Source organism: Spermophilus citellus (assembly GCF_964194105.1).
Source record: "Spermophilus citellus genome assembly, chromosome: 17".
NCBI lineage: Eukaryota > Metazoa > Chordata > Mammalia > Rodentia > Sciuridae > Spermophilus > Spermophilus citellus.
This window is the reverse complement of record NC_138199.1, coordinates 53,001,702-53,029,581: the sequence shown is the minus strand read 5'-3', so window position 1 is coordinate 53,029,581 and position 27,880 is coordinate 53,001,702. Positions and strand designations below refer to the sequence as shown.

The following is a 27,880-nucleotide window of genomic DNA, read 5'->3' as shown; positions in this document are numbered from 1 at the left end:
ATCTCAACAATCTTGTTCCTCCTACTAGTAACCCACCCCCAAGATTGGTTGGCATTCTTTGCATGACCCTGGAGACCAGGCCTACAGATATCATCATCATCATGTGGGGGAGAAGGGGAGCAAAATGACAATGGATGGGCTCGGAAAATTCATGGTTATCTGGCCATAGCAGCAGCATTGAGGTGTGGGGGAACTTCCATCTGTAGTTTTAAGATACACAAGAATATCCATGTCCCCAGCATAAGCCTTTCTGGAACTCCAGGACAAGAACTCCACATCAAATTCTCCCATACCAGCAAACTTCCATCCTATCCAGACCTGGAAGCAACAGTCAATTCAAAGCTGGGAATCATCCTGTGTGCACCAGGGGCCCAGGTAAAGGGCAGAATGATCCACAGATGGTAGTGTTTTGAGTTTCCCTTCCCCTTACCTGTATTAAGACTGATAGGAACCTCTCCCTTACATTGTGGTCCGAAATTCTTAAGTGCCAGTATCTTTACTTTTTAGAAAGACACAAAAGAAGGCATAGATGTTCACATGGGCTGTTTTATTGTTCATGACACTTCCAATTGAGGGACTCCATGATATCCTGATACCTATGTGGTAGTGTAAATGTGGTTTTCTTATCAGAAAAACAGAAGTGACGGGGAGCACAGACATACTTAGGGCCTCATAGAGGCTCTCACCTTTCTGGGCTTCCATTTCACAAGTCTGAGCTGGCTTGGGTTGTCTCCATGGTAAGTGGTGTGAGCCCAGTTTTCTATAACCACAGGAGCCACCACAACTTTTTTTTTTTTTTTTTTTTGGTGGTGCTGGTGATTGAACCCAGGGCTTTGTGCATGCAAGGCAAGCACTCTACCAACTGAGAAGCTACATCCCCAGCCCTTGGGTTGTGACTGTGAATCTGTGAGGGATTTAGCAAGTCCTCTTCATTTCCTCCCAAATACATACTCACACAAAACACTGGCAAGGTAGCCAAGTTTATAGTCTAAATTTTATTATCTCCAAGTCATAATGTTGATCACAAATGTGCACCCTTTAAAACAGTAACAACAACAACAAAAACAGCAACAACATGGAGAAATCCTTGCAACTAAACATAGTGGACAGACAGAAAACTGTCACAGTGTCTTAAGGTCTGGGAATCTGGGCATGCTGCCCACAGACTTGAGGAGACATCTTCAGGTTTAAGGCAAAGGGAAGCCTACAAAAGGCACAACCGCCGGCTACCCCTGGAAGGAACCTCTTAGTTATTTCCTCCTTGGGGGTTACAGCTTAATTGCCTCTCCTCCTTCCTGATCCCACACCGTGACTCAGTGGCTAGGCCAGCTGCTGGAGGGAAGGAGTAAGAACAGACAGTGACATTACTAGGGGAACCTTCTCCCTCAGGTTCTGTAGAAGGACAGGGATAGTGGCCAAGTTCCCTCTGGCAGACACAGTGCTGCAATAACAGGAAGCTATCCTGCAGAGGCAGCAGGTTGGTGCCATGGACAGGGAGGACAGAAGGGAGAGCCCTTGCCCAGAAGGTGACTGACTGGCTTCCTTAGGCCTTAAGCCCAGGTGCCATATCTTCTGTTTGCAAGAACAGGACAACTGGGGGAAGTAACACCTAAAACACTTGTAGCAGGAAAATTATGGAGAAGAGCAACTGCAAAGGACAAGGTAGACTGCTTGCTGTATTTGCCTCTAGAGAGATGCATTGGTCCATAGCAACTGAGAAGGGAGTGGGGTAAGAATGGAAAGAAGAGAAGCAGGGTCCTCTAATTCCACTAACCCCAAAGTCTGAGTCCTGAGGACTGTGTGAATACATTCCCCTAAGGTGCAAAGGCTCTCACTCGACCCTCTTTCCTTGAAAAAGTATCTGGTTTGCCATTTCTCCCCACAGTAGAGACTTTGCCCTCAGTAGAGGACTGAAGCCCACCAGAACACAGGTACTGTTTGAAGCTCAGACTTGTAAAACCTAAATCAAAAAAGGGCTCCTACTCACCCACTCTGAGCTTTTCTCCACAAAGGGACACTGTGTGTAAACAGCTTTGTTTCCACAGGGTTAGAGGAGTTAAGAGAATTCAAGTATACAAGAGAATAACAAAGGCCCACCAAAAGTGAAAGGCCAGCTCTTTTTACACTTGGTTGATACATTCTCAATTATCTGGGATGCAGGAAAGAGTCAAAGGGAACCCAGAGGGGCTAGAAAACCAGAAGAATGAACTTGTTTCATTTAAAGGCAGAGAGAGAGAAAGAAACAGAAAAACTAAAAATATTAATTTAAAAATAGCAAGCCGGGCTTTAAAAACAAACATTTTAGGAAACAAAACAAACAGGCAGGAACTTCCCTGGGAGAAGACACTTAAATTTCCCAGGAGAAAATGAAGAGCAAGACTTGGGCTTCTGAATCTATCCTCAGAAGCCTGGGCTGTCTGGGTCTCGGCTCCCCTGAGCACAGACAGCTCAAGTGAAGAGTGGAGGTGCGAGGAGGTCACCTGTTTCTCCTCTCTCCAGCAGAGCCTGTTCTCAGAGGAAGAGGGCTCCTCCTCCTTCAGATGCCTGCTGGTAGGGCCATCCTATACCTTTGAAGCCCTCAGGGTGGTAGATAGCCAGTTGAATTTCTCTTCCCTCCTGAGATCTCATCTCCGCTGATCTTGAGAAAGAGTTGAGAAAGGGAAGAACCACTAAAATGTTAGTGAACCTCTGGACATTTACAAACTGTTCTCATGAAGCCACATTCTAATAATGCGGTTTTGTTCTGTTTTGTGGCACTAAGGATAAACCCCAAGGCCTTGCACATGCTAAGCAATGCTCTATCACCATGAGCTACACTCCCAGACCCTAAATGTTTTAATGATCTTAAAACACAGTAATCCTCATGTTCCTTCTCCTTTATATCTTTAAAACTGACTCCTTCTGCTATATTACCTTCAATTCTGGTTTCCACTTTTCTTGGTCAATATACTGTATTCCTGTGTATTTTCCTTACGGGTTCCCAAATGAAACTGTCAAGTTAACAACAGATTCTGCTTCAACCCTGCCTAATACATTTGCAAAACAAACTGGCAGATTCTGTGTGTCCTTCCTTTAAAGCTTCAGATATATCCCATGATTATAACATTAAGCATTAATTTGGTGATTTTGGTTGTTAAGTAAGCAAGTACAATCATTAGTTTTAAGAACAAAAGTCATTAATAAGTTGTTCACTTACTTCTCTATGATGTTAGAGTTAAAATATTCAGAAAGTCATGTTAACTGGAACCCCTGCTTACAACCTGAAATAAAGTTAAAATTTCCTATCAGGTCATACCAAAAAAGACTACACTCCACAGGAACACAACCTGAAGAGCAGAGAAATTCTCTGCAAAATGTAAAGCCACTGATGTAAGCATATGCCATAAATATGGGTAGGAGCTCATACCTCAGGTGGAGGGGGCTTAATGGTGACTGGCTGGGGAGTCCTCCGGGGTGGGGAGGGCTTTGGCTGCACCTGCTGCTGGGCAGGGTTATAGTAGGTCACTCCTCCATATACCTGTGATGGAGCCTGGGACCCCACAAGCCAAGAGAAGAAAAAGCTAAGAATTATTTCATCCAGCCTATAACAAAGAGGAAACATCATCTACCCACAAAAATTAAGAGTACTGGAGAATTTCTATAATTTTTAAGTTTTAAGCTGCCCCCTTTAAAATAATGTGACTTTTCATTTCTGCCTTAATATGACACTACTATGTTCTGGTTACTTCCTCCAAAATATTGCCCAGCTTTCTTCAGTTTCTACCATCTGGTAACAAATGGCAAAGGCTGAGCTCAATGGTGACACTCCAGATACAGATGGTATCAAGGAAGTAGGGCAAGTTGTCGAGGAGAATTTCTCTCTCTCTCTTTGTGTGGTGTGCGTGCGTGCGTGCGTGTGTGTGCGTGTGTGTGTGTGTTTTACTGAGGACTGAATGCAGGAACTTGCATAGGGTTTTTGCTAATTAAGTTACCTAGGCTGTCCTCAAACTTTTGGTCCTCTGGTCTCAGTCTCCCTAATAGCTAGGGGGTTATAAGTGTTTACCACCATAACTAGCTAGAATACAGCTCCTTTGTGCTGCTGAGTAAATAGCATTACATAAGCTGCATTTCCTGCACCTGACCACCAGGAGGCATCCTTGCCCCACATGAAATCAGCATCACTGAAAAGTTCTCAAATTCCTTTAGCATTCTCCTCATAGCACAGTCCTGTCTGATTTAAAAGATATGGACCTAGAAAAATCTGCTCATTAGCCATCTCACCTGTGTATTAGGATATAGATGAGGAGGTGGTGGGGGAGGCAGTGCTCCTGGAGCATAAGGGTAACTGGGATTACCAAAGTTCATGACTCCTGGAGCAGAAAAGTAAGGAGCAAGCAACTGCTGGGGTGGTGGCTGTCCTGGAGACATGGACACTGGTGGTGGGTAGAGGCCTGGATTGGGTAGAGGTGCCGGTGTCTGGTGGGGATGTAAACCTGGACAAGAACAGGATGACAAAAACTGAAAAAGATACCTCCATTTTCACAGGATGGTCTGGGTGAACTGCAGCACAAAACAGCTCAGGATGGAAATCCTCAGAATGGACCCAAACAGCCAGGATGGCCAGCCTCACAGGCTAGCAGCAAAGAGCTCAAGTATGTTGGGGTTTATGGAGTCCCCAAAACACATCCTTACATACTAGAAGCATACAGATAGAAGTACAAAGCTTACCTGGATGAGGAAGGTGCATTTCCGGCTGTACAATCATGCCCTGTGGGGGCAGTGGGGCAGGACTGTCACCATGGGTATAGATTGGTCCCTGGAACTGCACTGTAAGATATCATATTGTGACTCTCTTCATATCACAAGGAAATGTCTTCCTGTCTCCCAAACCCTTTAAAAGATGTCCTCAATTTTCCACGTGAAAAAAAAAAAAAAGCAACTAGGCAATGTTTGAGAATAGTTTGAGAGGTAAGAAGGGAAATTAAGAGATAAAAGGCTGGACTCTTAATTCACTTCACCATGCCAAGAAAGGAACCCAAACAGTAACAAACAACTCACGTGGATCATAGTAATGTCCCTCCATGATACTGATATGCACAGGAGGGGCAGGAGGCTCTGGCACAGGTCTCTGCCGCTGAGATGAATAGCGTTTGGCTCGACCACCCTGGACACCCTAAGGTAAAGAGAGAGACCTGAACAAGACTTCTAATGGCTGACTCTCATATAAAGTCCTATCTTTTGCTAGATGCTGGAAAACACTTGGTACCTGGAAGGTGTTTAGTATTTGCAAAATAAATGAAAAATCAATGAAAAGAATCAATATTCCAAACTAAATCTTCTACTCTACATTTCTGAAACTTAAATTAAAAGAAACATGAGCAATCAATGGGGAAATTAACATCAAGACCTTATCTTGGTTTAAACAGTAGACAAGCTATAATATGCAGCCCTCCCCCAATTACTCCTCTTCCCTTTTTGTACCATTTCTTCCATCCGGTTAAACTGAGGTGGAGGTCCTGCTCCCATGTGTATGTGGTTCGGCACACCTGTAGTAGACAACAAAAAGTGACTGTTTTGAGTGGGACTCAAGGGTGTCACCAAGAAATGACAAGTTGAACTGTGGGAGGCCAACCTTATGGGTGACTGAGTTACACTCCCCAGCTGGGTGCTGAGGTGCTCAGTCACAGAAATGGGTGTCTTGCTACAGCCCCATGGGTGAAGCTATGCTCACCTGCTCCTTTGTAATATAACCCCTTGCCCTGTTTAGGATAGAATCTTCCATGGAAGTGCCTTGTGTGTGTCCCCTCCTCTTACTGTGCCCTTGGGTGTGGCCTACGCAGGTGTCAGTCAATCTGCTGACAGTGGACATCATGTAGATAGACTCAGCCCCCTGAAACCTGACCCCTTGTCTCATTTGAATAGCTTCTCCTCAATAAAAGGGGTCAGCACTGCTCTCTCTCTCTTTCTGTGGACCCTTAAGGTCAGAGGAGCCGTCACAGCAACCCCAAAGAAAAAGGTATTTGTGTCTCTTGTGTGGTTATTTCGTGCAGCCCAGTCAGCCCAGTTTAACTAGAGTGACCCCTGAGCCTTTTAGTTGCGAGAACAGAAACCCAGCAATTGGCGAGAACAGAAACCCGGCATTGAACATGGGGAAAAGCTTTCTTCTTTTATTTATGTAATAATAATAATAATAATAATTAGTAGTAGTAGTAGTAATAGTACTGGGGATTGAACCAGCTGGATTTCTTTTCTTTTTTGGTACCAAGGATTGAACCCAGGGGCCTTAACCATTGGCACCTTTTTAATTTCTAGACAGGATCTAAGTTGTTTAGAGCCTCACTAAATTGCTGAGGCTGGCCTCAAACTTGCAATCCTCCTGCCTCAGCCTCCTGAGTCACTGGGATCACAAGAGTGTACCACCTGCTAGTTTTCTTTTTCTTTTTTTTAAATATTTTTGTTTTTTAGTTGTAGTTAGACACAATACCTTTATTTATTTATTTTTATGTGGTGCTGAGGATCAAATCCAGGGCCTCGCATGTTCTAGGCGAGTGCTCTACTGCTGAGCCGCAATCCCTGTCCTAGTTTTCTTTTTTTTTAAACTATCTCCTTATGGGCAATAATAGCATTTGAAAATTTGCCCCTATTTCCAACCACCTTAACACAGTAATAAAGTACTTAAACATTAAAAAAAATGACTTCAGTGAAGAAACTCATGTTCAGCTGGATGCAGCGGCACACACCTGTAATCCCATGTAGGAGGCAGAGGCAAGAGAATCACAAGTTGAGGACAACCCGGGCAACTTAATGAGATCATGTCTGAAAATTTTAAAAAACTCATGGTAGATGAGGTGGTACACACCTTTAATCCAGCAATTCAGGAGAGTGAAGCAGGAGGACTGAAAGCTCATGGCCAACCTCTGCAATTTAGTGAAATCTTGTCTCAAAATAAAAATGGACTGGAGCCGGGAGCAGTGGCGCATGCCTATAATCCCAGCAGCTCAGGAGGCTGAGGCAGGAGGATCACAAGTTCAAAGACATCCTCAGCAATAGCAAGGTGCTAAGCAACTCAGTGAGTAAATAAAATACAAAATAGGGCTGGGGATGTGGCTCAGTGGTTGAGTGCCCCTGAGTTCAATCCCCAGTATTAAAAAAACAAAAAAACAAACAACAAACAAACAAACAAACAAACAAACAAAAAAAAAACAAAGGACTGGGATGTGGTTGAGTGACAAAGAACCCTTGGGTACAATCTCCAGCACCAAAACCAAAACAAAACTCAACCAACCAATAAACAAAACCCCCTTATGCTCAAATTTTCCCTACCAAACATTTCCCTGAATAGAGGCCCTGGGAGGTTATAATTAGCACATTATCAAACATACTGTAAAATCTCAGCCCAGAAAATTCAGAGCAGCAACTGGAGAGCAGTAGGATATTCTGTTAAATCTACTTGATTACATTATTGGCACAGGTATCGGTATTTGGGAAGATTCCACATTGGCTGAAAATTACTCAGGATAAAAAAGAATCAGAGACTGTCTCAGAATGATAATAAAGCACTAGTGGGAAGCTGGGCATGGTGGGGCATGCCTGTAATCCCAGCAATTTGGGAGGCTGAGGCAGCAGGATCACAAGTTCAAGGCCAATTTCAGCAACTGAGTGAGGCCCTATGCAATTTACAGAGATCCCTATTTCAAAATAAAACAAAAAGAGTTGGTTCAAACCCCAGTACCAGAAAAGTAGAAAAGTAGCTCAAAAAGTAGATCAATCCCCAGAATCCCCCTCAATACCCCCCCAAATCAGCAAGTGTATCTACTACTCTCAGAGATCAATTCTAGGTCCAATATAGGCTACACTGATTTGGGGTATTTAAAAATCACATGTACTAGAGGAGGGTGTTGCATTCCCAGTTCAGATGAGGACTTCCTATCTTTATGTTTCCATTAGACTTCAGAAACTAAGAAGACACCTCAGTCTATCTGGTTAGACAGACAAAGCAGAATGGGCAAAAGGGACATTAGATCCTACTCTGTAGAACTATGTGTTGTCTAATATGATGACTCACTAGCCATATGTGGCTATTTAAATTTTTTTTTTTAATATTTATTTTTTAGGTGTAGATTGACACAACACAATGCCTTTATTTTTATGTGATGCTGAGAATCGAACCAAGGTCCTACCCATACTAGGCAATTGAGCCACAATCCTAGCCCCAATGTGGCTATTTAAATTTTAAATAAGTTCACTTCCTCCCTCTGGTCACATTTCAAGTATTCAAAAGCACCAGAATTACATAAAGTTCTACTGGGCACTCTGTCTCTAGAAGGCTAATGACATTTGACAGACATTCCTTCAAAAAAAGAAGAGCCCAATCCAGACTCACATGAGAAAGTTTCTGCCTTCAAATATTATCATTAGTGGGGCTGCTGAGGATATAGCTCAGTTGGTAGAGTGCTTGGCTCTAACGCACAAGGCCCTGGGTTCACCCAGCACCACACACACATATACACACATACACACACATTAACCATTAGCTCAAACAGTGTGCAGTGTCAGGAACAACAGCTGGTTCTCAAACAATTAACAACACTGCCACCTTCTTTCACTTTGTTTTTCTTTCTTCAACATTTTTAAATAATTTTTTTTTTTTTTTGAGAGAGAGAGAGAGAGAGAGAGAGAGAATTTTTTAATATTTATTTTTTTTAGTTCTCGGCAGACACAACATCTTTGTTGGTATGTGGTGCTGAGGATCGAACCCGGGCCGCACGCATCCCAGGCGAGCGCGCTACCGCTTGAGCCACATCCCCAGCCCATAAATAATTTTTTTACATTTATTTTTTTAGTTATACTTGGACACAATAAGTTTTATTTATTTATTTTAATGTGGTGCTGAGGATCAAACCCAGGGCCTTGCAGCCTGTGCTAGGTGAGTGCTCTACCACTGAGCCACAACCCCAGCCCCTTTCTTCCATATTTTTTTTAATAAATACTTTTTTAGTTGTTGATGAACCTCTATTTATTTATATGTGGTGCTGAGTATCAAACCTCACACATGCTAGGCAAGCACTCTACCAGTGAGATACAACCCCAGCTCCTTTTTTCCACATTTTAAAAAATATTTTAAGTTGTAGATGAACACAATAACTTTATTTTATTTATTTATTTATTTTTAATGTGCTGAGGATCGAACCCAGTGCCTAACAGGTATGAGGCAAGCCCTCTACCACTGAGCCACAACTCCAGCCCTTTTCTACATTTTTGTATAGAGAACAGAAAAGGATTCTGACTCAGAGGCTCAACAATGATCAGTTAATAGTACCTAAAGTAGTGGGACACTTGGGAGGCTGAGGCAGGAGGATCACAATTTCCATGCCAGCCTGGGAACTTAGTGATGCCCTGTCTCAAAATAAAATAACAAGTGCTAGGGATGTAGCCCAGTGGTAAAGCATTAGCCTACTATGTACAAGGCCCTGGGTCCAATCCCCAGTACCAGAAAAGGAAAAAAAAAATTAAAAAGTAGTGAGATAGCCTTGGGTAAAAGATACAAATGCTCTGAGAACTGGACAAATGAACCAATTAATGCATACTTTTACTCAGTTAATGAAAAGGTAAGATATAATTCCCAAAATCCTAAGCCCAATGATGCAGAAAAACAGCTAGCCATCAACACTATAATACTTACCTCGAAGCTCCCGTGGTTGTAGGAATGCAGGTTGTCCTGGACTCCAATTCTGTTCTGCTATACTTAGTTGTGCCACATCTTGTTCTAGTCCACCTGCAGCAGAATCTACTGGAGCTTCCCAGTTCCCTGTCTTAGTAGATGGAGGAGGGGTGGTTTCTGAGACTGGAGGTGCTGAGGTCAGCCCTTCAGGTGGAGGGGGAACCTCCTCAGCAGCTTTGACTGCATCTCCAACTTTGGTTCGGGTTCTTCTTGCCCGGGAATAAGATTTCTTTTCAATAGGCCTATCAGGGGCTGGTGGTGCTGTATCAGGAGCAACAGCTGATGTCTCTGTGACTGCCTCTTCTTTCTCAGGACTGCCAAGCACTGGAGCATCTGCTTCTGGGGATGGATCCCTCACAGAAGTCTGCTCCAGGCGCCGTGACCGGTAATTAGTCTCATGCTTAACAGTCTCACCGGACCGGCCACCATGCTGCCCACCAGCCTCCACAGGCCTAAAACTAGTACGACCTTCCTTGAAGCCCCCAGATCGAGAGTAATTCCTGGGTGCAGACATGCGGCCAGTACCTGCTGCATTCCTGTTAATAAATGTCCTTGGTGGTAGGGTACCCCCAGGACCCTGATGGCGATGGGGCTTGTTTGGACGCTCACCAATCCAGTTTGGATCTCTTTGGGGAGGACTCCCAAATCTAAAAAAAGGAAACGGAGAAACTGTTTAAGGGACCATGATAGATATAAAGTGATTCAGGGACACATTCCATTTCCTTATCCACTCACTTATTAGCTAGAAAGGCATTCAGAAAAGCAGAGGAGTTCTTTTTGAAAATATCAACAATCCAAAATTTCCTCACCGAGGTTTCCGGATTCTTCGGGGTTTGATGTCATCAGGATTGTGAGCTGAGCGAATATCATAGCCATAAAGAGCAATAAGCTCCTGTCGGGACTTTGGAGCCTGCTCATCTTCGCGGAACTTGTCATGCTCCCAACGACCCTCATCCTTCCATAGCTTTCGCTGACGCCCCTTGGGTCTAGACAAAATCAAGGAAAAGTGTCTTGATCCACTTGGTACTTTCAAACATCTCTTATCCTATGCAAGTACTTCATAGCTCAGAGGCTTCCTATTAAGGGAGGCAGAAATGTGATGGGGTTTGGAGACTGACTGGGTCTGGGTCTTAGTCCCCTATCAAAAATTACCAAACATTCTATGCTTTATTTTCCTCATCTGTGTAAGAGCATAGTAATTGTGATTCTTACCTTAAATTGTGAATAATAAACAAGATAATACAGGTAAAGCACTTGATAAAGTGTCTTGGCATACAGTAAGCTCAAAATACATGCTAGAAAGCAGCAGCACCAAGTAGCCTTTACCTGATTTCCTCCTCCTGAGTTTGCCCTCGAAGGTCGTGCTCAAAAAAGAGCCCTTTCCGGGGTATGTATGCTGGATTCTTCCGATCTTCATCATCATCCAAATGCTTAGGGCCCTTTTTACCCACTTTGTTCTCCACAGGTTCTGTGCTCTCCTGAAAGAAAGAAAAAGGGCTCCTTACTCTTCCAAGATTGCAATTCCCTATTCAAGCTCCCAAAGAGGACTGTGCTGTGTACTGACCTGTCCATCCCCACTTTGCCTCTCTCCAGTCACAGTGCCTTTGGTGTCAGGCTTTTCTTCTCCCTTCTCTTCTTTTGCTGAAGAATTTGCAGCATCATTACCTTCTGATTTCAGTTCCACTTTGGAGTTTTCTTCTTCGCTGTATTCCCCTTCTTCAGCCTGAAAAAATGTTTCCCTGTCAGCTGGGAGATAGGATCTGAATGAAACCACTTTTTTTTCCCCCTTTTTTTGATACTGGGGATTAAACCCAGAGATGCTTAATCACTGAGCCACATCCTACCCCTTTTTGTATTTTATTTAGAGACAGGGTCTCACCGAGCTGCTTAGAGTCTCATTAAGTTGCTGAGGCTGGCTCTTAACTCATGATCCTCCTGCCACAGCCTACTGAGCCGCTGGGATTACAGATATGTGCCACTGCGCTCAGCCTTTCCTATATTATTTTACTGGTGCATTATAATTGTGTATATTGATGGGATTTGTTGTTACATATTTGTGTATAAACACAACACACAATATAACAATATTCTCCATACTTTAGAAAAATATTTTCTGAGAAACATTTACTAGAGCATAAGAATTAAGCCAGGCACAATGGTGCACACCTGTAATTCCAGCAACTTGGAGACTGAGGCAAGAGGATTTCAAGTTTGAGGCTAGCCTCGGCAACTTATGAAGCCCTAAGCAACTTAGTGAGGCCCTGTCTCAAAAAATAAAAAGGGCCAGGGATATGGCTTAGTGGTAAAGCACCCAAGAGTTCAATCTCCAGTACCACCCCCCAATACAAAACAATTAAAAGCAAGCTAATAGGAGTTGGGGATAAAGCTCAATTGGTAGAGTGTTTGTCTGGTGAGATAAGACCCCGGATTCAATCTCTAGCACCACATACAGAAAGAGCAAGCATATCAACATTGTTACCCATATTTCTAAATGGTAAGGGCACTCAGTACAAAATATAATATATAGAGATGGTGGAATGAGATAGACACCATTACCCTAGGTACAGTTATGACTTCACATATGGTGTGATGCTACATTGTATACAACCAGAGAAATGAAAAGTTGTGCTGCAATTGTGTACAATGAATCAAAATGCATTCTGCTGTCATATATACCTAATTAAAATAAATATAAAATATGAATATATAGAAACATGTATCTGCATGCATGCACGCCTGTACATGTGTGCATACATGTACACACACACTTCCATATAGATATTAGTGGAATATATGCAAGGAATTGTTAGCAGTGGCAACATGAAGAAGGGATCCAGGGGCTATAAATGGAAGGTAGAAGCCTGGGGTTGTGGCTCAGTGGTAGAGCACTTGCCTAGCATGTGCAAGGCCCTGGGTTCAATCCTCAAAACCACATAAAAATAAATAAATAAAATAAAGGTATTGTGTCCAACTACAACTAAAAAATAAATATAAATATAAATAAATAAATAGAAGATAGACTAAAGTACTTTACATACTGAAAGAGCTATATCTTTGTTGACAACTTCATTCCCTTTCCATGAATTGTTTCTTTAAACACACAGTGCATAACTACACTCTCATTTAACCCATCTCAAATGACTTAGAGCAGAAATTTCTAATCTTTTATTATGCAGACCTGTCTAGTTTATGATCTAAAAATTTCAGGATATATCTAGACTATGTTACAAACAACTGGTACACATTCAACACTTTAAAAAAACTCACATTTTATTAATTTACATATCTTCAAAAATAATAGTACAGCCAGATATAGTGGTAGACACCTAAAATCCCAGCAGCTCAGGAAGCTGAGACAGGAGGATAGCAAGTTCAAGGCCAGCCTTAGCAATTTAGTGAGGTCCTGAGCAACCTAGCAAGACCCTGTCTCAAAATTAAAAAAAAAAAAAAACAAAAAAAAACGGGCTGGGAATAGGACTCAGTGGTTAAGTGCCTCTGGGTTCAATTCCTAGTACCAAAATACTAGGAATTACAATAATTAATATATAAAGGTAGGGGATAGGGTTGTGGTTCAGTGGTAGCATGCTTGCCTAGCATGCATGAGGCACTGGGTTCAATTCTCAGCACCACATACAAATAAATAAAATAAAGGTCTGTCAACAACTTAAAAAAAAAAAAAAAAAAAATATATATATATATATATATATATATATATATATATATATATATATGACATATATTTAATCCATAGCAACAGATTACTTAGTGAATTTGCAAACTTCTTATAATGATTCTATGATTTCTCAAGTTACTATTTTCATCTCCACACCCCACTCCCACAAAAGGATAGAACCCAGGACCTTTCATGGACTAGGCAAGCACTCTTCACTGAACTAAACCCCAAACACTTCTCAAGGCATTGTTACCTCCAAATTGGGAAATAGTGATATTTTTTTTCTTTTTTTGATGCTGGAGAATGAACCCAGGACCCCACATGGATGCACTTTACCATTGAGCTACACCCTTAGCCCCATGACTTAACATTCTTCCTGTCTATAATATAGATGCCAAGTTTATCTTTCTTTTTGGGGGGCGGGGTGAAGAAGGTTTCTAAGTTTTCTGAAGCATGAGATCTCTAGAGCCAAGAACTCTGTCCAGAATCACATTATAAAATTTTGACCTGGAAAATCTCAGGACATCTTGTTTAGATATTGGGCGGAAGTGGGGAGGTGACACGGCAACAACACACGAACAAACTTGTGATCTCTTTCCTATCCACTTTTCCCCTCTTACCACATCAAGACTGGATAATTCTGCTCCTAACAAAAAGTGTTGAGTCTCTTCACACAAAGAGAATCATTAGGCCATCTAAATAGGGGGCACTAGAATTGGTCAGAAAATGGAGGTATAGCTAGCCCTAGATAGGAAAAACAACAGCAGCTAAGACTCATGAGCAGGGGAATGGCTTTAGAACAAGGTTACTCTTTTCTCCTTGTCTTTCTTGGATTTTAACCTAAGGAGGTAGAACCACAGGCTAGGGAGGTAGACTTAAATGGCTACAACACCACAAAGAAATGGGTTAATGGAACAGTGATCTAGTACCCATTGGTGGTTTAGCTCTACCATGTGGCAAATTTGTGTACATGGGACTTCTGTTCTACAGGGACTGACACTTGACCTGAACCACAATTTTCTCTCTAAGCCAGGTTGACCCCCGCAATCTGGTCAAAGAAACTCAACCAAGAGTCCTTTTTAAGTGAGAAGCTCTCAAGATATACATTCTATCCACTTTCTTCAAATAGAGCTAGGTCTGTCTGATTGGCCCAGACAAGCTAATTAATCCCTCTTCCTCATTGTTCACTGCTCAGTATCTGGGTATTTTGGCCTCCAAGTGTCTTAAGTTAGGATTCCCAGAAAAGTGACAGAGAACTAAGGGACATTGCCTGACTATATTTAGATATATATTTCGTACCAGGAATTGAACTGAACCCAGGAGCATATAACCACTGAGCCATATCACCACCCCTTTAAAAAAAATTTTTTTTTTTGGTACCAGAGATTGAACTCTCAGGGGCACTTTACCACTGAGTCACATCCTCAGCCCTATTTTGTATTTTTTTTTAATATTCATTTTTTAGTTTTCAGTGGACACAACATCTTTATTTTATTTTTATGTGGTGTTGAGGATTGAACCCAGCGCCCCGCGCATGCCAGGCAAGTACGCTACCACTTGAGCCACATCCCCAGCCCCCCTTATTTTGTATTTTATTTAGAGACAGGGTCTCACTGAGTTGCGTGCACCTCGCTTTTACTAAGGCTAGCTTTGAACTTGTGATTCTCCTGTCTCAGCCTCCCGAGCCACTGGGATTACAGGCATGCGCCACCACGCCCAGCTCTTTTTAAAAAAATTTTGAGATGGGGTCTAAGTTGCTTAGGAACTCATCATGTTGCTGAGGCTGGCTTTGAACTTGTGATTCTCCTGCCTCAGCCTTTTAAATTGCTGGGATCATAGGCATTTGTCACTGCGCTCAACTTGACTACACCTTTACTATGAGAATCAAGCCTTTATCTACAGCATTCCAACCCATCACCCTTGATTCTTCTCATTTTCTTCAATTACTTGAAATCTTCTCTCCTGTTTATATGGGGGCAGGTGGGTGGTAATCATTCAATTCTTTCCTTGATAATTATTTCCCCACAGGTTTTGGAGTGAAAAATTCAATAACTTGCTTAATGTGCATATATGACTTTATTTTATTTAAAAATTTTTTTGTGTGTGTGCTGATGGGCCTTTATTTTATTCATTTATTTGTATGCAGTGCTGAGGATCGAACCCTGTGCTTCACACATGCTAGGCAAGCACTCTACCACTGAGCCACAACCGCAGCCCCATAAATGACTTTATATGACCTTAAAATAGTATCAAGCATGATCAATTAAGGAACTCTTTATGCTCTGCCCCCTCTAATCTGTATGACAATGTTAAATGAGGCAATTCTTTTATTCCAAATGAGAAGTTAATTTTGATTTCAAGGAAGAATGGCAAGATAGATAAACACATTGCTGAGACTCCGAAATAGAGTCAAAGCCTGGTCTAACTCAAGCCAAGGTACTACCCTATAGGGATGTCTTAGAAATCATTTGCTAGGGCTGGGGTTATAGCTCAGTGGTGAAGCACTTGCCTAGCACATATGCGGCACTGGGTTTGGTCCTTGGCACCACATAAAAATAATAAAAGTGTTGTGTCCATCTACAACTAAAAAAAGAAAAAAAAATTAAAAAGTCCTTTGCTAGGGCTGGGGATGTGGCTCAAGCGGTAGCGCGCTCGCCTGGCATGCGTGCGGCCCGGGTTCGATCCTCAGCACCACATACCAACAAAGATGTTGTGTCCGCCGAGAACTAAAAATAAATAAATAAATATTAAAAAAAAAAAATTCTCTCTCTTTAAAAAAAAAAAAAAAGTCCTTTGCTAGGCTGGGGTTGTGGCTCAGAGGTAGATCACTCACCTAGCATGCATGAGACCCTGGTTTCGATTCTCAGCACCACATAAAAAGTAAAAATAAAGACATTGTGTCTACCTATAATTAAAAAAAAAAAAAAAAAAAAAAGGTCTTTGCTGGAAGAGACAAACTCCTCTACATTCTGCTCTGACCTCTTTCCAACTCTCACTAATCCTGAAGCAAACTGCTTCCAGTAAAAAATTACTATGCAGGGCCTTTAGCTTTTTGTTCCACCCACTACCCCCATCTTTCAGATTTAAGAGGTAGGGTTGGTGTCCTCCCCATTCCCAACATCTCTTCCAGATTCAACTTCTTTTTATCTTTTTATTTATGTGTATGTGTGTATAAATAGATAAAAATATGTATATAATATATATATACACACATACATGTGTATATATCTATATACCTCACATTTTAGAGACAAAGTGTTGCTATGTTGCTTAGGCTCAAGTGATCCTCCTATCTCAGTCTTATGTGTAGCTGTTGACTATACATGGCCAGTTTCTCATCCTCAATTGAAATTCCTGCTTGAGGCTCCTATCACTTATGCTTCTGCCTAGGCCCACCCTGCCATTTACTTAAAAGACTAGCTCAGAGGTCAATCTTTCTCTCCGACTCTAGTCACTCATTTTCATGCCTATACTCCAAACTAGTCTTACCTGCAACTGCTACACACTTTTTTTTTTTTTGAGAGAGAGAGAGAGAGAGAGAGAGAATTTTTAATATTTATTTTTTAGTTTTCGGCGGACACAACATCTTTGTATGTGGTGCTGAGGATCGAACCCAGGCCGCACGCATGCCAGGTGAGCGCTATACCACTTGAGCTGCATCCCCAGCCCCCTACACACTTTTTTAAAATAGTAAACCTGCTCAACTATTACAATGTTAAATCTAAATACCCTAGTGCTGTCATATGAAAAAGAACAAACTTAAACCCTTTCCCTACATACAAAAACTAACTCAAATGGATCAAAGACTTACATGAAGTAGGCTAAAACAATAAAGTCTTAAAAGAAAACACAGGAGTAAATCCTTAGGGCTTTGGGATTGACAAGGATTCTTAAATATACCACCAAAACATAAACAACAGAAGAAAAAAACCGATAAATTAGTCCTAATCAAAATTAGAGGGGCTGGGGTTGTGGCTCAGTGGTAGAGCATTTGCCTTGCATGTGTGAAGCCCTGGGTTCGATCCTCAGCACCACCATAAAGAGGGAAAAAAATTAGAACCTTTGAGACCGGCACAGGGGTGCACACCTGTAATCCCAGTTATTCCAGAGGCTGAGGCAGGAAGATGGAAAACTTCAAGGGCAGTCTGGGCAACTTAGTGAGACCCTGTCTCAAAATTTAAAAAAGAATTTTTAAAGGGCTACAAATATAGCTTAGCACCCACTGACCACTAGGTTCAATCCCCAGTACAGAAATAGATAAATAAAATCTTTGCGCTTAAAAGAACACCATTAAAGAAAGGAAAAAATATCCGCAGAATGAGGAGTAAAAAACTTGCAAATCACATACAATAAAGGACTTACAAAATAACTCAATAATTATGGGACTGGGGCTGTGACTCAGTGGTAGAGAGCTTACCTGGCATGTGCGAGGCACTGGGTTTGATTCTCAGCACCATATATAAATAAAATAAAGGTCCATCAACAACTAAAACAATACTAAAAAACAAACAAACAAAAACCCTCAATAATTCAAAGACAAATAACCCAACTAAAAGATGGGCAAAATATCTGAAGAGTCATCAGGGAAATGCAAATCAAACAGGTTTCACACTACTAGGATGGCTAGAATTAATACAAAAAAAAAAAGCAGACAATAACAAGTGCTGTCAAGGGAGTAGAGGAACTGAAACTGAAACATATACATTGCTACTAGAAATGTAAAATGGTGCAAACACTTTGGAAAACAATCTGGCAGTTTCCTCAAACAATTAAACAGAGTTATCATGACTCAGCAACTTCATTCCTAGGTACAAACTCAAGAAAAGTGAAACACCATTCTGTATAATTATAATGTACCAATAACAAATATGGAGATATATATATACATATATATCTCCATACAAAAATGTATGTACTAGGGGCTGGGGATATAGCTCAGCTGATAGAGTGCTTGCCTATCATGCACAAGGCCCCAGTTCAATCCCCAGCACCACATACACACACAAAAAAAACTTGTACACCAATGTTTACAGCACCATTATTCAAAATAACCAAAAAGATGAAAGAAGCTACAGAAATAGTTAGGCATTGTGACATTTGCCTGTAATTCTAACAACTTGGGGGACTGAGGCAGAAAAATCACAAGTTTTGAGGGTCATCCTGGGCAACTTAGGGAGACCCTGTCTCAAAATAAAACTTAAAAAGGACAGAGGGTGAAAAATAAATAAAAACATGTGCAAGGTACCTGGGTCAACCCCCAGAATCATAAAGGAGGAGGAGGGAAAAAAAAGAAAAAAGGAAACAACCCAAGAGTCCAAGTGCCAACTGACGGACAAAAGGATAAAGAAAATGTGGTACACACACATTAAATAAAGTATTGCTCATGCCTTAAAAAAATAAAAGAGGAGGGCTGGGGATGTGGCTCAAGCGGTAGCGCGCTCGCCTGGCATGCGTGCGGCCTGGGTTCGATCCTCAGCACCACGTACAAATAAAGATGTTGTGTCCGCCAATAATTAAAAAATAAATATTAAAAAATTCTCTCTCTCTCTCTCTCTCTCTTTAAAAAAAAAATACATTATAGACCTTTCATATATACAACTTTTATGGAGGAAAAACAGAAACAATCCAAATTTTCATCAATGGATGAATGAATTAAAAAACTATATTTCTATATAACTGATTATTTTTAAAAATTTTTATAAGTTATTGGATGGACCTTTATTTTATATGTGGTACTGAGAACCAGACCCAGTGCCTCACACATGCTACAACCCAACCCAATTATTATTCAGTCATGAAATGTAATGAAGTACTGATATTCGCTAAAAATGTTTTGAAAACATTATTTTAAATAAAAGGAGCCAGTCACAAAAGCCTACATATTACAGGATTCCAATTATATAAAAGGCCAGAAAAGGAAAATCTACAGAAAGTACATTTGTGTCTACTTAGACCTGAGGGAAGAGGAGGGGGAAGAGGGATTCATAGCTAAAGGTTACATATTTCTTTTTGAAGTGAGAAACATCTGAAACTGACACAGTAGTGGTTGTACCTTTCAAAATTAAACTGTACTCTTTAAATGAATAAAATTTACAGTAAGCAGGTTAGGACTCCGTGGTAGAGTGCTTGCCTCCCATTGCCTCGCACGTGTGCAGTACTAGGTTTGATTTTCAGCATCACAATAAAATAATTTACAGTAAGTTTTATATATATATATATATATATATATATATATATATATATAAATTTACACTAAGCAAACTATCAATAACACTATTTGTTTTTAAACTACTTTTTTTGGGCACATGCTTCTAATACCAACTACTTGGAAAGCTAAGACAAGAACAGCAAGTTCAAGGCCAGCGTGGGCAACTCAGCAAGACCCTGTTTCAAAATTTAAAAAAAGGCTGGGGATATAGGTCAGTGCTGGATCGACTGCCTAGGATGTGTGAGGCCCTGGGTTCTATCCCCCCAGTATGAGGAAGGAATGGGCTGCTTTTTATTATTAATTATTCCTTTACTCTCTCATCTCCAAATTCTTAAAGACAGCTACTTCCTTGATTTTTTTTAATATATATTTTTTAGTTGTTTATGGACCTTTCCCAGTGCCTCACACAAGTGAGGCAAGCACTCTACCACTGAACCACAACCCCAGCCCTGATCTTCAACTTTCTATCAATCCTTTTTCACATTTACTCTTTTTTTTCCCCCATAATACCTTTATTTTGTTTAGTTTTTATGTGGTGTTGGGGATCGAACCCAGTGCCTCACGCATGCTGGGCAAGCGCTCTACCACTAAGCCATGACCCCAGTCTCACATTTATTTTTCTTGGCTCTAGAACCCACGCTCATTCATTTCTATCACTACTAGGAACACCCTCTATTCCCTTGCCAGTCCCCAATGCCTGGGACTATATCAACTCAACTTTTTGCATTCTCTAGCTCTACAATAAACTACCCCATCAATGAAGGAGGTTACACTTATACACACAGAATGTCACCTCCAACTTCAACTCTCAAACCTCTTTCAGTCTCACAATTCCTACCATGCCCTACCACCAAACTTAACATCTTTTTTTTTCCTCTTGGTAGTGCTGGGAATTGAACACAGGACTTGGCACATGGTAGACAAGTGTTCTACCAGTGAGCTATACTCTACACTCTCAACTTTCTATTTATTTTTTAGTTGTCACCTGACCTTTATTTTATTTATTTATATGTGGTGCCGAGAATCGAACTCAGTGCCTTACACATGCTAGGCAGGCGCTCTACCACTGAGCCATCACCTCAGCCCCTCAACTTTCTCTTTTAAGTTGAGACAGGGTCCTCTAAATTGCCCAGGCTGGCCTTGAATTTGTAATCCTTCTGCCTCAGTCTTTATAGTAGTAGGGATTACAGGCCAGTGACACCATATCAGGCTCAACCTCACTTCTTGAAGCAGATGTCTTTCTTTCTGTTTCACAAAGAAAAAACAAAGGAACACCAGTTTCCCTCACAGATACCTTTCACCTCTCTATAATTACAAGTTCTCTTTTCTGGTTCCTACCTCTCACATATTCAGGCAAGGATACCAGCACACATATTATCCACTCCCTTTCTTTTCTTTCTTTCTGAATTTGTTCTTTCAATCTTTTTTTTTTTTAAAGAGAGAGTGAGAGACAGAGAGAGAGAGAGAGAGAGAATTTTTTAATCTTTATTTTTTAGTTTTCGGCGGGCACAACATCTTTGTTTGTATGTGGTGCTGAGGATCGAACCCAGGCCGCACGCATGCCAGGCGAGCGCGCTACCACTTGAGCCACATCCCCAGCCCTGTTCTTTCAATCTTTAACCAAACTTAAGACCCTTCCAACTTTAAAAACCACCATCAAACCACCTTTTGGCATCAAAGAACTCTCTCCAGTTATCATCTCTCTAGGTTACCCTTCAGAGACGAGTTTCTTTAAAAGTTTTCTCAAAGATTTTGGGAAAATGGAAACAACATAGTTTGATCTCTCTTCAAATCTCCACATGGAATGACAGAGCCTCCGGATAGCAAAACTGAAACCCTTTGGACCCATTTACAATAAAATTAGGTTATAAGGTATCCCCTATACTCAAAAACATAAGTGCATGGGGCTGAGGTAGTGGCTCAGTGGTAGAGCACTTGCCTAGCATGTGTGAGGCACTGGGTTTGATTCTCAGCACTGCGTATAAATAAATAAATAAAATAAAGATATTGTGTCCATCTACAACTAAAATATAAATAAAAGTTCGCTAAGCAACTCAGTGAGACCATGAGTTCAATCCCTGGTACCGGAAGAAAAAAAAAAAAGGCTGAGGCAGGAGAATCGCCACATTCAACACCAACTTCAACAACTTAGCAAGACCCTGCCCTCAAAATAAAAAAAAAATAAGGGCTAGGGATGTGGCCCTATCATAAAGTGCCCCTGAGTTCAATATTCAGTACCAAAATAAATTAAAATAAAACAAAGATAGACTAAATAATAAAAACTCAGGATTAGGAAGGTATGATAAATCAGTTAGAAATCACATATTAGTTGTTATATTGTATGCATATATGAATATGTAACAACAAATCCCACCATCGTAAGTATAATGCATCAATAAAAAAAGTGGGGGGGATTTGAATAGTCACAGGAAGAGCACTGTGTGAAAATAAAAGCAGAGATTGACTGGATGATGTATACACAAACCAAGGAATGGAAAGGATTGCCAGTAAACACAAGAAGTTCGGAGAGAGCCAGAGAAAAGACTTTCTTAGAGCCTCCAGAGACAGTCTGGCCAACACCTTGGTTTTAAACTTTCAGCTTCCAGAATTCTGAGATAAATTTCTGTTGTTTTAAGCAATATGCTTTATAGTGATTTGTTATAGCAGTCCTAGGAAAATAAGATATATTCCTTTTATATATTAAAAAAATTACTTTAATACTAAAGTCCATTAGTCAGGCTTCTGGGTTGGAAACAACAGAAATTGATATTGTCAATGTTAACTAGATATAGAATTTATTCAGATGAGGGGGGGGGGGGGAAAAAAAGAACTGCACTCATGTATTAGCTAGGCATGATAGTGCAAACCTATAATTCCAGCCATTTGGAAGGCTGAGGCAGGAGGATTGCTAGTTCAAGACCAGCCTTGACAACTTAGTGAGACCCTGTCTCAAAATTAAAAAAAAAAAAAAAAGAAAAAAAAAAGGCCAGGGATATAGCTAAATGGTAGAGCACTTGCTTAGTATGCATGAGGCCAAGTTCAAAGTCCCACAAATTCTCAATCCCAAAACATCCAATACCTGGCTCAGTGAGTGTAACTCAGTGGCAGAACACTTATCTAGCACATACAAAGCGATGGGTTCAATTCATATCACTGCAAAACAAACAAAAGAAAACATCTAAAACCTAACCTATGGCTAGGCAGTGGTAGCCCACAAGTCTTGTCCAAGCAACTCTGGAGGCTGAGGCAGGAGGATGGCAAATTCAAAGCCATCAGCAACTTAGAACCTCAGCAACTTAATGAAACATTGTATCAATCCCCAGTACCAAAACAACAAAAACCCTAACCCATCATGGTCCTTGTAAAATCTCTTCATCCTATAGTCCCTTTTTTAGTAATTAATTAGCACTATTCATCAACTTGGGACATTTCTTTGACTCCTTAATTAATTTACTGAAAGGTAAGAGTAGTACCACCAAAATCTCTTAAAGCTATCCATGTCTTACCAGTTACACTGGTGTTTTACCCTTCTTTAGAGCACCACTATCATGTTTCTTGGACTATCCTAACAAACTAACAGTTCTCTTGCCCTGCTGTTGATTCATGATCTACATGTAAATCCTCAGTTCCATTTTTTCCCTTGCTATCAGACAACATCCAAACTCCTTTACATATAGAATGGTAAGCCATTATAAATTCAGAATCACCAAACCTCACTAAACATTCCAAGTGCCAAGCAATCTTTCCAATGCTTCCAGTCTGTAATGGCTACTATAAAATATTCCTCATCCCAAGCCTCTCACAACTTTCAATTCTGTCCACTTCTATTTTCACTGCCACTATCCTACATGCCACACTCATTGCTGGCCTATATTTCCCTAATAGCTTCCTTAACTAGCTCCTCTCTGTCCAATCTTATCAATCAATTCTCCCTGCTATAGATAAAATAACTGTTATAATTACTTCTCAAATTTTACTGTGCTTTAGCATCAACCTGGGATCTTACAAACATAAACATCTGAGTTTCCCAAGCCCCTCCAAGATTTTGTTTCAGTAGGTACTGGCCAACTGGATTTTCTCAAGGAAATATTCTCTGGATCTGGCAAACACTGCTTTAAAATTTAAATCTAACCATATGGGACTTTTAAAACACTTTAAAATTTTTTTCACTTCCTTAGAATAGAACCCAAATACTTTTTTATTTTTATTTTGGTACCAGGGATTGAACCTAGGGACACTTAACCATTGAGCCACATCCCCAGTCCTTTTTTATATTTTATTTAGAGACAGGGTCTTGCTGAGGCCAGCTTTGAATTTAATCCGCCTGCCTCAGCCTCCTCATTTGCTGGGGTTACAGGCATGCATACTGTGCCCCATCATTTTTATTTTTGAGACAGGACCTTCCTAAATTGCTGAGACTCCTGCCTCAACATCTCGAGTTGCTAGGATTAGAGGCATTTGCCACCATATCCAGCCCTTGCCTTCCTATGTCTTAGTTATATAAACATTTCATATTATACAATTGATCATTCAACCCAACCTTATAGGTCTTCTTTTCAATGTTCCCGCTATTTAGAAAACTTTTCCTAAGCCAGGGACAGTGGCACAGGTATGTAATCCCAGCAAATCCCAGACGGGACAATCGCAAGTTCAAGGTTAGCCTCAACAATTTAGTAAGACCTAAGCTACTGAACAAGACCCTGTCTCAAAATAAAAAAAAATAAAAAGGGCTGGTGATGTAGTTCAGTGGTAAAGCACCCTTGGATTCAATCCCCAGTGCCAAAAAACACAAAACCTCTCTGCCTGGCTAACTCCTATTTAACATCCCATTCTGTTTCCAAATACCCTAAAAACAATCAATTGCCCCTGCAATGTGCTCCCAACACATCTTATGCTTCCAATATCATGGCATTTATCAAACATTATAATAATTCTTGCTTAAATGTCTCTTTCCCCTCTTTGATCCAGAAAGTAAAACTCCACAAGGGAAGAACTACATCTGTCTTTTACATAGTGCCTAATACAGTCCTAGCACAAAGCAGGTACTTAGTAAAGAAAAAGAACAAGTAATCCCCTTCATGATCCAGCCCCTGCTCATCAACTTACCTTTCTTTCTGTTACCCATCCTGTCCAAAAATGCTCTGACCACATCAAACTATTTCAAGTCTCCAAATGCTCCACCTTCTCTCCTGTCTCTGGGCTTTCCTGCCTGTTTCCCCCTGTGCCTAGTACAAGTTTTGTTTTGCTAATTATAATATTCTTTCTTGAATGCCTGCGATGGATTCAGTGTTCAGTTATAATAACACTTTTCTTAACCCTATCCCAAGAGCTGTCATAAAGTGACAACTCTTTTATTTAGGTAAGACTGCCTAAATGTTTGTGGACTTCCTTAACTTGTAAGATCTGAAAGATAGTAGTTATGTTAGGTGTTCACTGCTGCATCTCCAGAGGTTTAACAGAATTCAAGATGTAATAACAGTTTCATAAAATTTACAGAATCTTTAATCCACAAGTCAATTCTTCCTGCATATACTCACATCATTAAATCGAGAACTCAGGATTATTCAACAACTCTAAGATAGCCATTCTGGAAGCATCTGTAATTACTTAGTCAATCAAAACAAATAAGCTTTACTCTGGGAAACTTTTCCCTAGAGACAGAAAGTCTTATCTACAATATGAAAGATGCTTTTGAATCTTTCAATATCCTATCCTTTCAAAGTCTTCAGGTACATATGAAAAAAAAAAAAAAAAAGTAATAATCCAACTGTCTAGCTTCTCAACCCAGATAGCATAAAACTGTCAAGAACCTTTTGAAGGACTTGAAAGTTCTCTTATTTTCAAACTGGGCATGTTGGTCCAGGCATCTATAGTCCCAGCTCCTCACGAGGCTAAGGTAGAAAGAAGTCCAGTCAACACATGGAGACCCCATCTCAAAAAGAAAAAAAAAAACAAGGCCAGGTGCAGTGGCACACTCCTGTAATCCCAGCGGCTTGGGAGGCTGAGATAGGAGGATCTGGTTCAAAGCCAGTCTCAGCAACAGCAAGGTGCTAAACAACTCAGTGAGACACTGTCTCTAAATAAAATACAAAATAGGGCTAGGGATGTGGTTCAGTGGTCGAGTGCCCCTGAGTTCAATCCCTGGTACAAAAAACAAAAACATTAATTTTTTCAAATATAGAGAAGCCAGGGGCTGGGGATGTGGCTCAAGCAGTAGCGCGCTCGCCTGGCATGCGTGCGGCCCGGGTTCGATTCTCAGCACCACATACAAAGATGTTGTGTCCGCCAATAACTAAAAAAAATAAATATTAAAAAATCAAAAAAATATATATAGAGAGAGAGAAGCCAACTACTAAGAGTTCAACCAACACTTGTAGTTTCTACCACTAACTAAACAATACTTCCATTAAGTTTTGAAGAAACATAAATGAAGAATACAGAAGAGAAACAAGTAGGGTCATGGTATTTTTGCAGATATTTTTAAAATGCATTTTATGACTTTCACCATAGGAAAAAATCTATTACACTCACTTCTGAGTCTTCTGCACTTTCATAGTCGGAGAGAACAGCTAAAAGAAAACAGAAATTTGTGAAGAAAAAGCAAGAGAAATTATAATTGCATTCCTGACTTTTTATTGTGGGTCAAGCTAAAACTCTCAATTCTTACATCAACCTACCAAAGAGATAAAAGTAGGGGAAATTTACTGAGACTGATTTGCCCCAAGATCACACTTCCAGAACCTCTTCTTTTTTGGGGAGTGGGGGTGCTGAGGATTGATCCCCATGCACCACTGTGCCTAGCCAAAAACTATGCTCTTAACCACTATGTTCCAAAAAGCCACTCTGCAGCACCGTCCCTCAAATCCGTAACAGTCTGAGAGGATGTCTATTGCTGGAAATAGGTGACCTGAGTTTATGTACACAAATACTCTTGTGATGAGGTAAAAAACAGTGCTCACCATCACCTTCCATGCCATCTTCACTCTCCTGAGGGGAAGGAGAAAACAGGGTTAGCTCTGTGATTTGCAGAAGTGAGAAGCCCAATAAGAAATGTAGGTGGACTGTTGAAGACTCCACACAAAATGATTGAACAGACATGGAGAAAGGTAAATCTTTAACAAGTAATATCTGAGGAAGGCCTGCCTCTTCATCTCCAGTCCCAATTTCTGAATAAACATCGGCTTTTCATCTGCAGCGTCTCTTCCCCGCTCCCCAGAATCCCCCAACCTCTCCTTCCCTTCTGATTCCGGATGGCTGCAAACTCGCCCCGGGATAACTCTCCTCTTCTCTAACAAAATCTGCTCCCAGCATCTTGCCTCACCTACACCCCGCCCCCGGCCGGCTCGCCGCCCCGCCCGCGCGCACTCACACACTCGGACTCCTCAGCGCTCTTGGCGCCCCCGCTCTCCACCCGCCGCAGATGGAGGGCCCCGCCGCGGCCACCGCGCTGGGAAGGCAGAGAGCCGCTGCCGCCGCCTCCAGCGCTCCCGCTGCAGCTCCCGCCGCCCCGCGCTAGGGAGCCGCCACTGTCGGAGCCCGAAGCACCAGATTCTTCGTCTTCCGTATCCTGCGAAGCGCGCTGCCGCCGCCGGTCCGCCATCTTACGGAGAACGGCCACCGCCGGCCAGCTCCTTACGCACCACGCCCGCCGCAGAGGCTACTGGGAAGCTCCAGAGCTAATCCCGGCATGCTTCACGTCCTGCGCTTGATCGCCCCGCTCTTCGGGGGGCGGAGCCTGCGCCCTGCGGCACGTTTTCGGGCAAACGGGATTACGTATTCGGTGACGTAAGGGAGAGTGATACTGTCCTTGGCTTCCCTTAGGCAGGCGCAGGGTGCCGGGAGCTGGAGTTTGGCTGTCACTCGGGTCCCGCACCCGGCCATCTTGGGCTTTCCTAGTAGAAGGCGTAGATAGACGTCATGGCTCCATTGCAGCATTTGGACTGTTTCATGGTTTTCTGTCTCCATTTTTCGTTTTGCCTACGTTTGAGGCAGAGCATTTTACTGCATTCGTTTGGTCAAATCACGAATCAAATCAAGGTAAATCTCCAAAGCTGAAGTACTGGGTCATATTTGCCACATCAAATTTAAGCTAAGGGGTGAAGGAGAAACTAATTATCTGCAGTGGAGTCTGAGAACTTAATGTTGCAGTGTGTTCTGTTGTCCTCCTTTCCTCTCCTTTTCATGCGACTTCACACCCCAGCTGCCACCTCTCCCAAATTGATGCTAGTTTCATCAAGATTTTAGGCCCGATGTAAACATAAATAGAAACTAGTATTGGTTCAAAATCCTGATCTGATTT

The 27,880-nt window shown here is 41.4% G+C and overlaps 1 protein-coding gene across 1 annotated transcript; it reads right to left on the bottom strand.

The window, feature by feature from the left end:
• Positions 1–976: 976 nt before the first annotated feature.
• On the bottom strand, positions 977–27,314 carry CASC3 (CASC3 exon junction complex subunit). Its single transcript, XM_081272992.1, has 14 exons — positions 26,951–27,314; positions 26,541–26,568; positions 26,113–26,150; positions 11,265–11,423; positions 11,027–11,178; positions 10,510–10,686; positions 9,662–10,347; positions 5,461–5,525; positions 5,038–5,152; positions 4,708–4,806; positions 4,261–4,472; positions 3,407–3,529; positions 3,197–3,260; positions 977–2,638 (listed from the first exon to the last, which is right to left on the bottom strand). The coding sequence occupies exons 1-13, from the start codon at positions 27,179–27,181 to the stop codon at positions 3,237–3,239; spliced, it is 2,109 nt and encodes a 702-aa protein (XP_081129118.1). The 5' UTR covers positions 27,182–27,314; the 3' UTR covers positions 977–2,638; positions 3,197–3,236.
• Positions 27,315–27,880: the final 566 nt, after the last annotated feature.

Coding starts and splice junctions, on each gene's coding strand:
- CASC3 (XM_081272992.1), bottom strand. CDS start 27,181: ATGGCGGACCGGCGGCGGCAGCGCGCTTCGCAGGATACGGAAGACGAA. Junction 4,473..4,707: donor AATGCACCTTCCTCATCCAG/GTAAGCTTTGTA, acceptor GTTCTTGTCCAG/GTTTACATCCCCACCAGACA. Junction 3,530..4,260: donor ATCTATATCCTAATACACAG/GTGAGATGGCTA, acceptor GTGGGGTCCCAG/GCTCCATCACAGGTATATGG.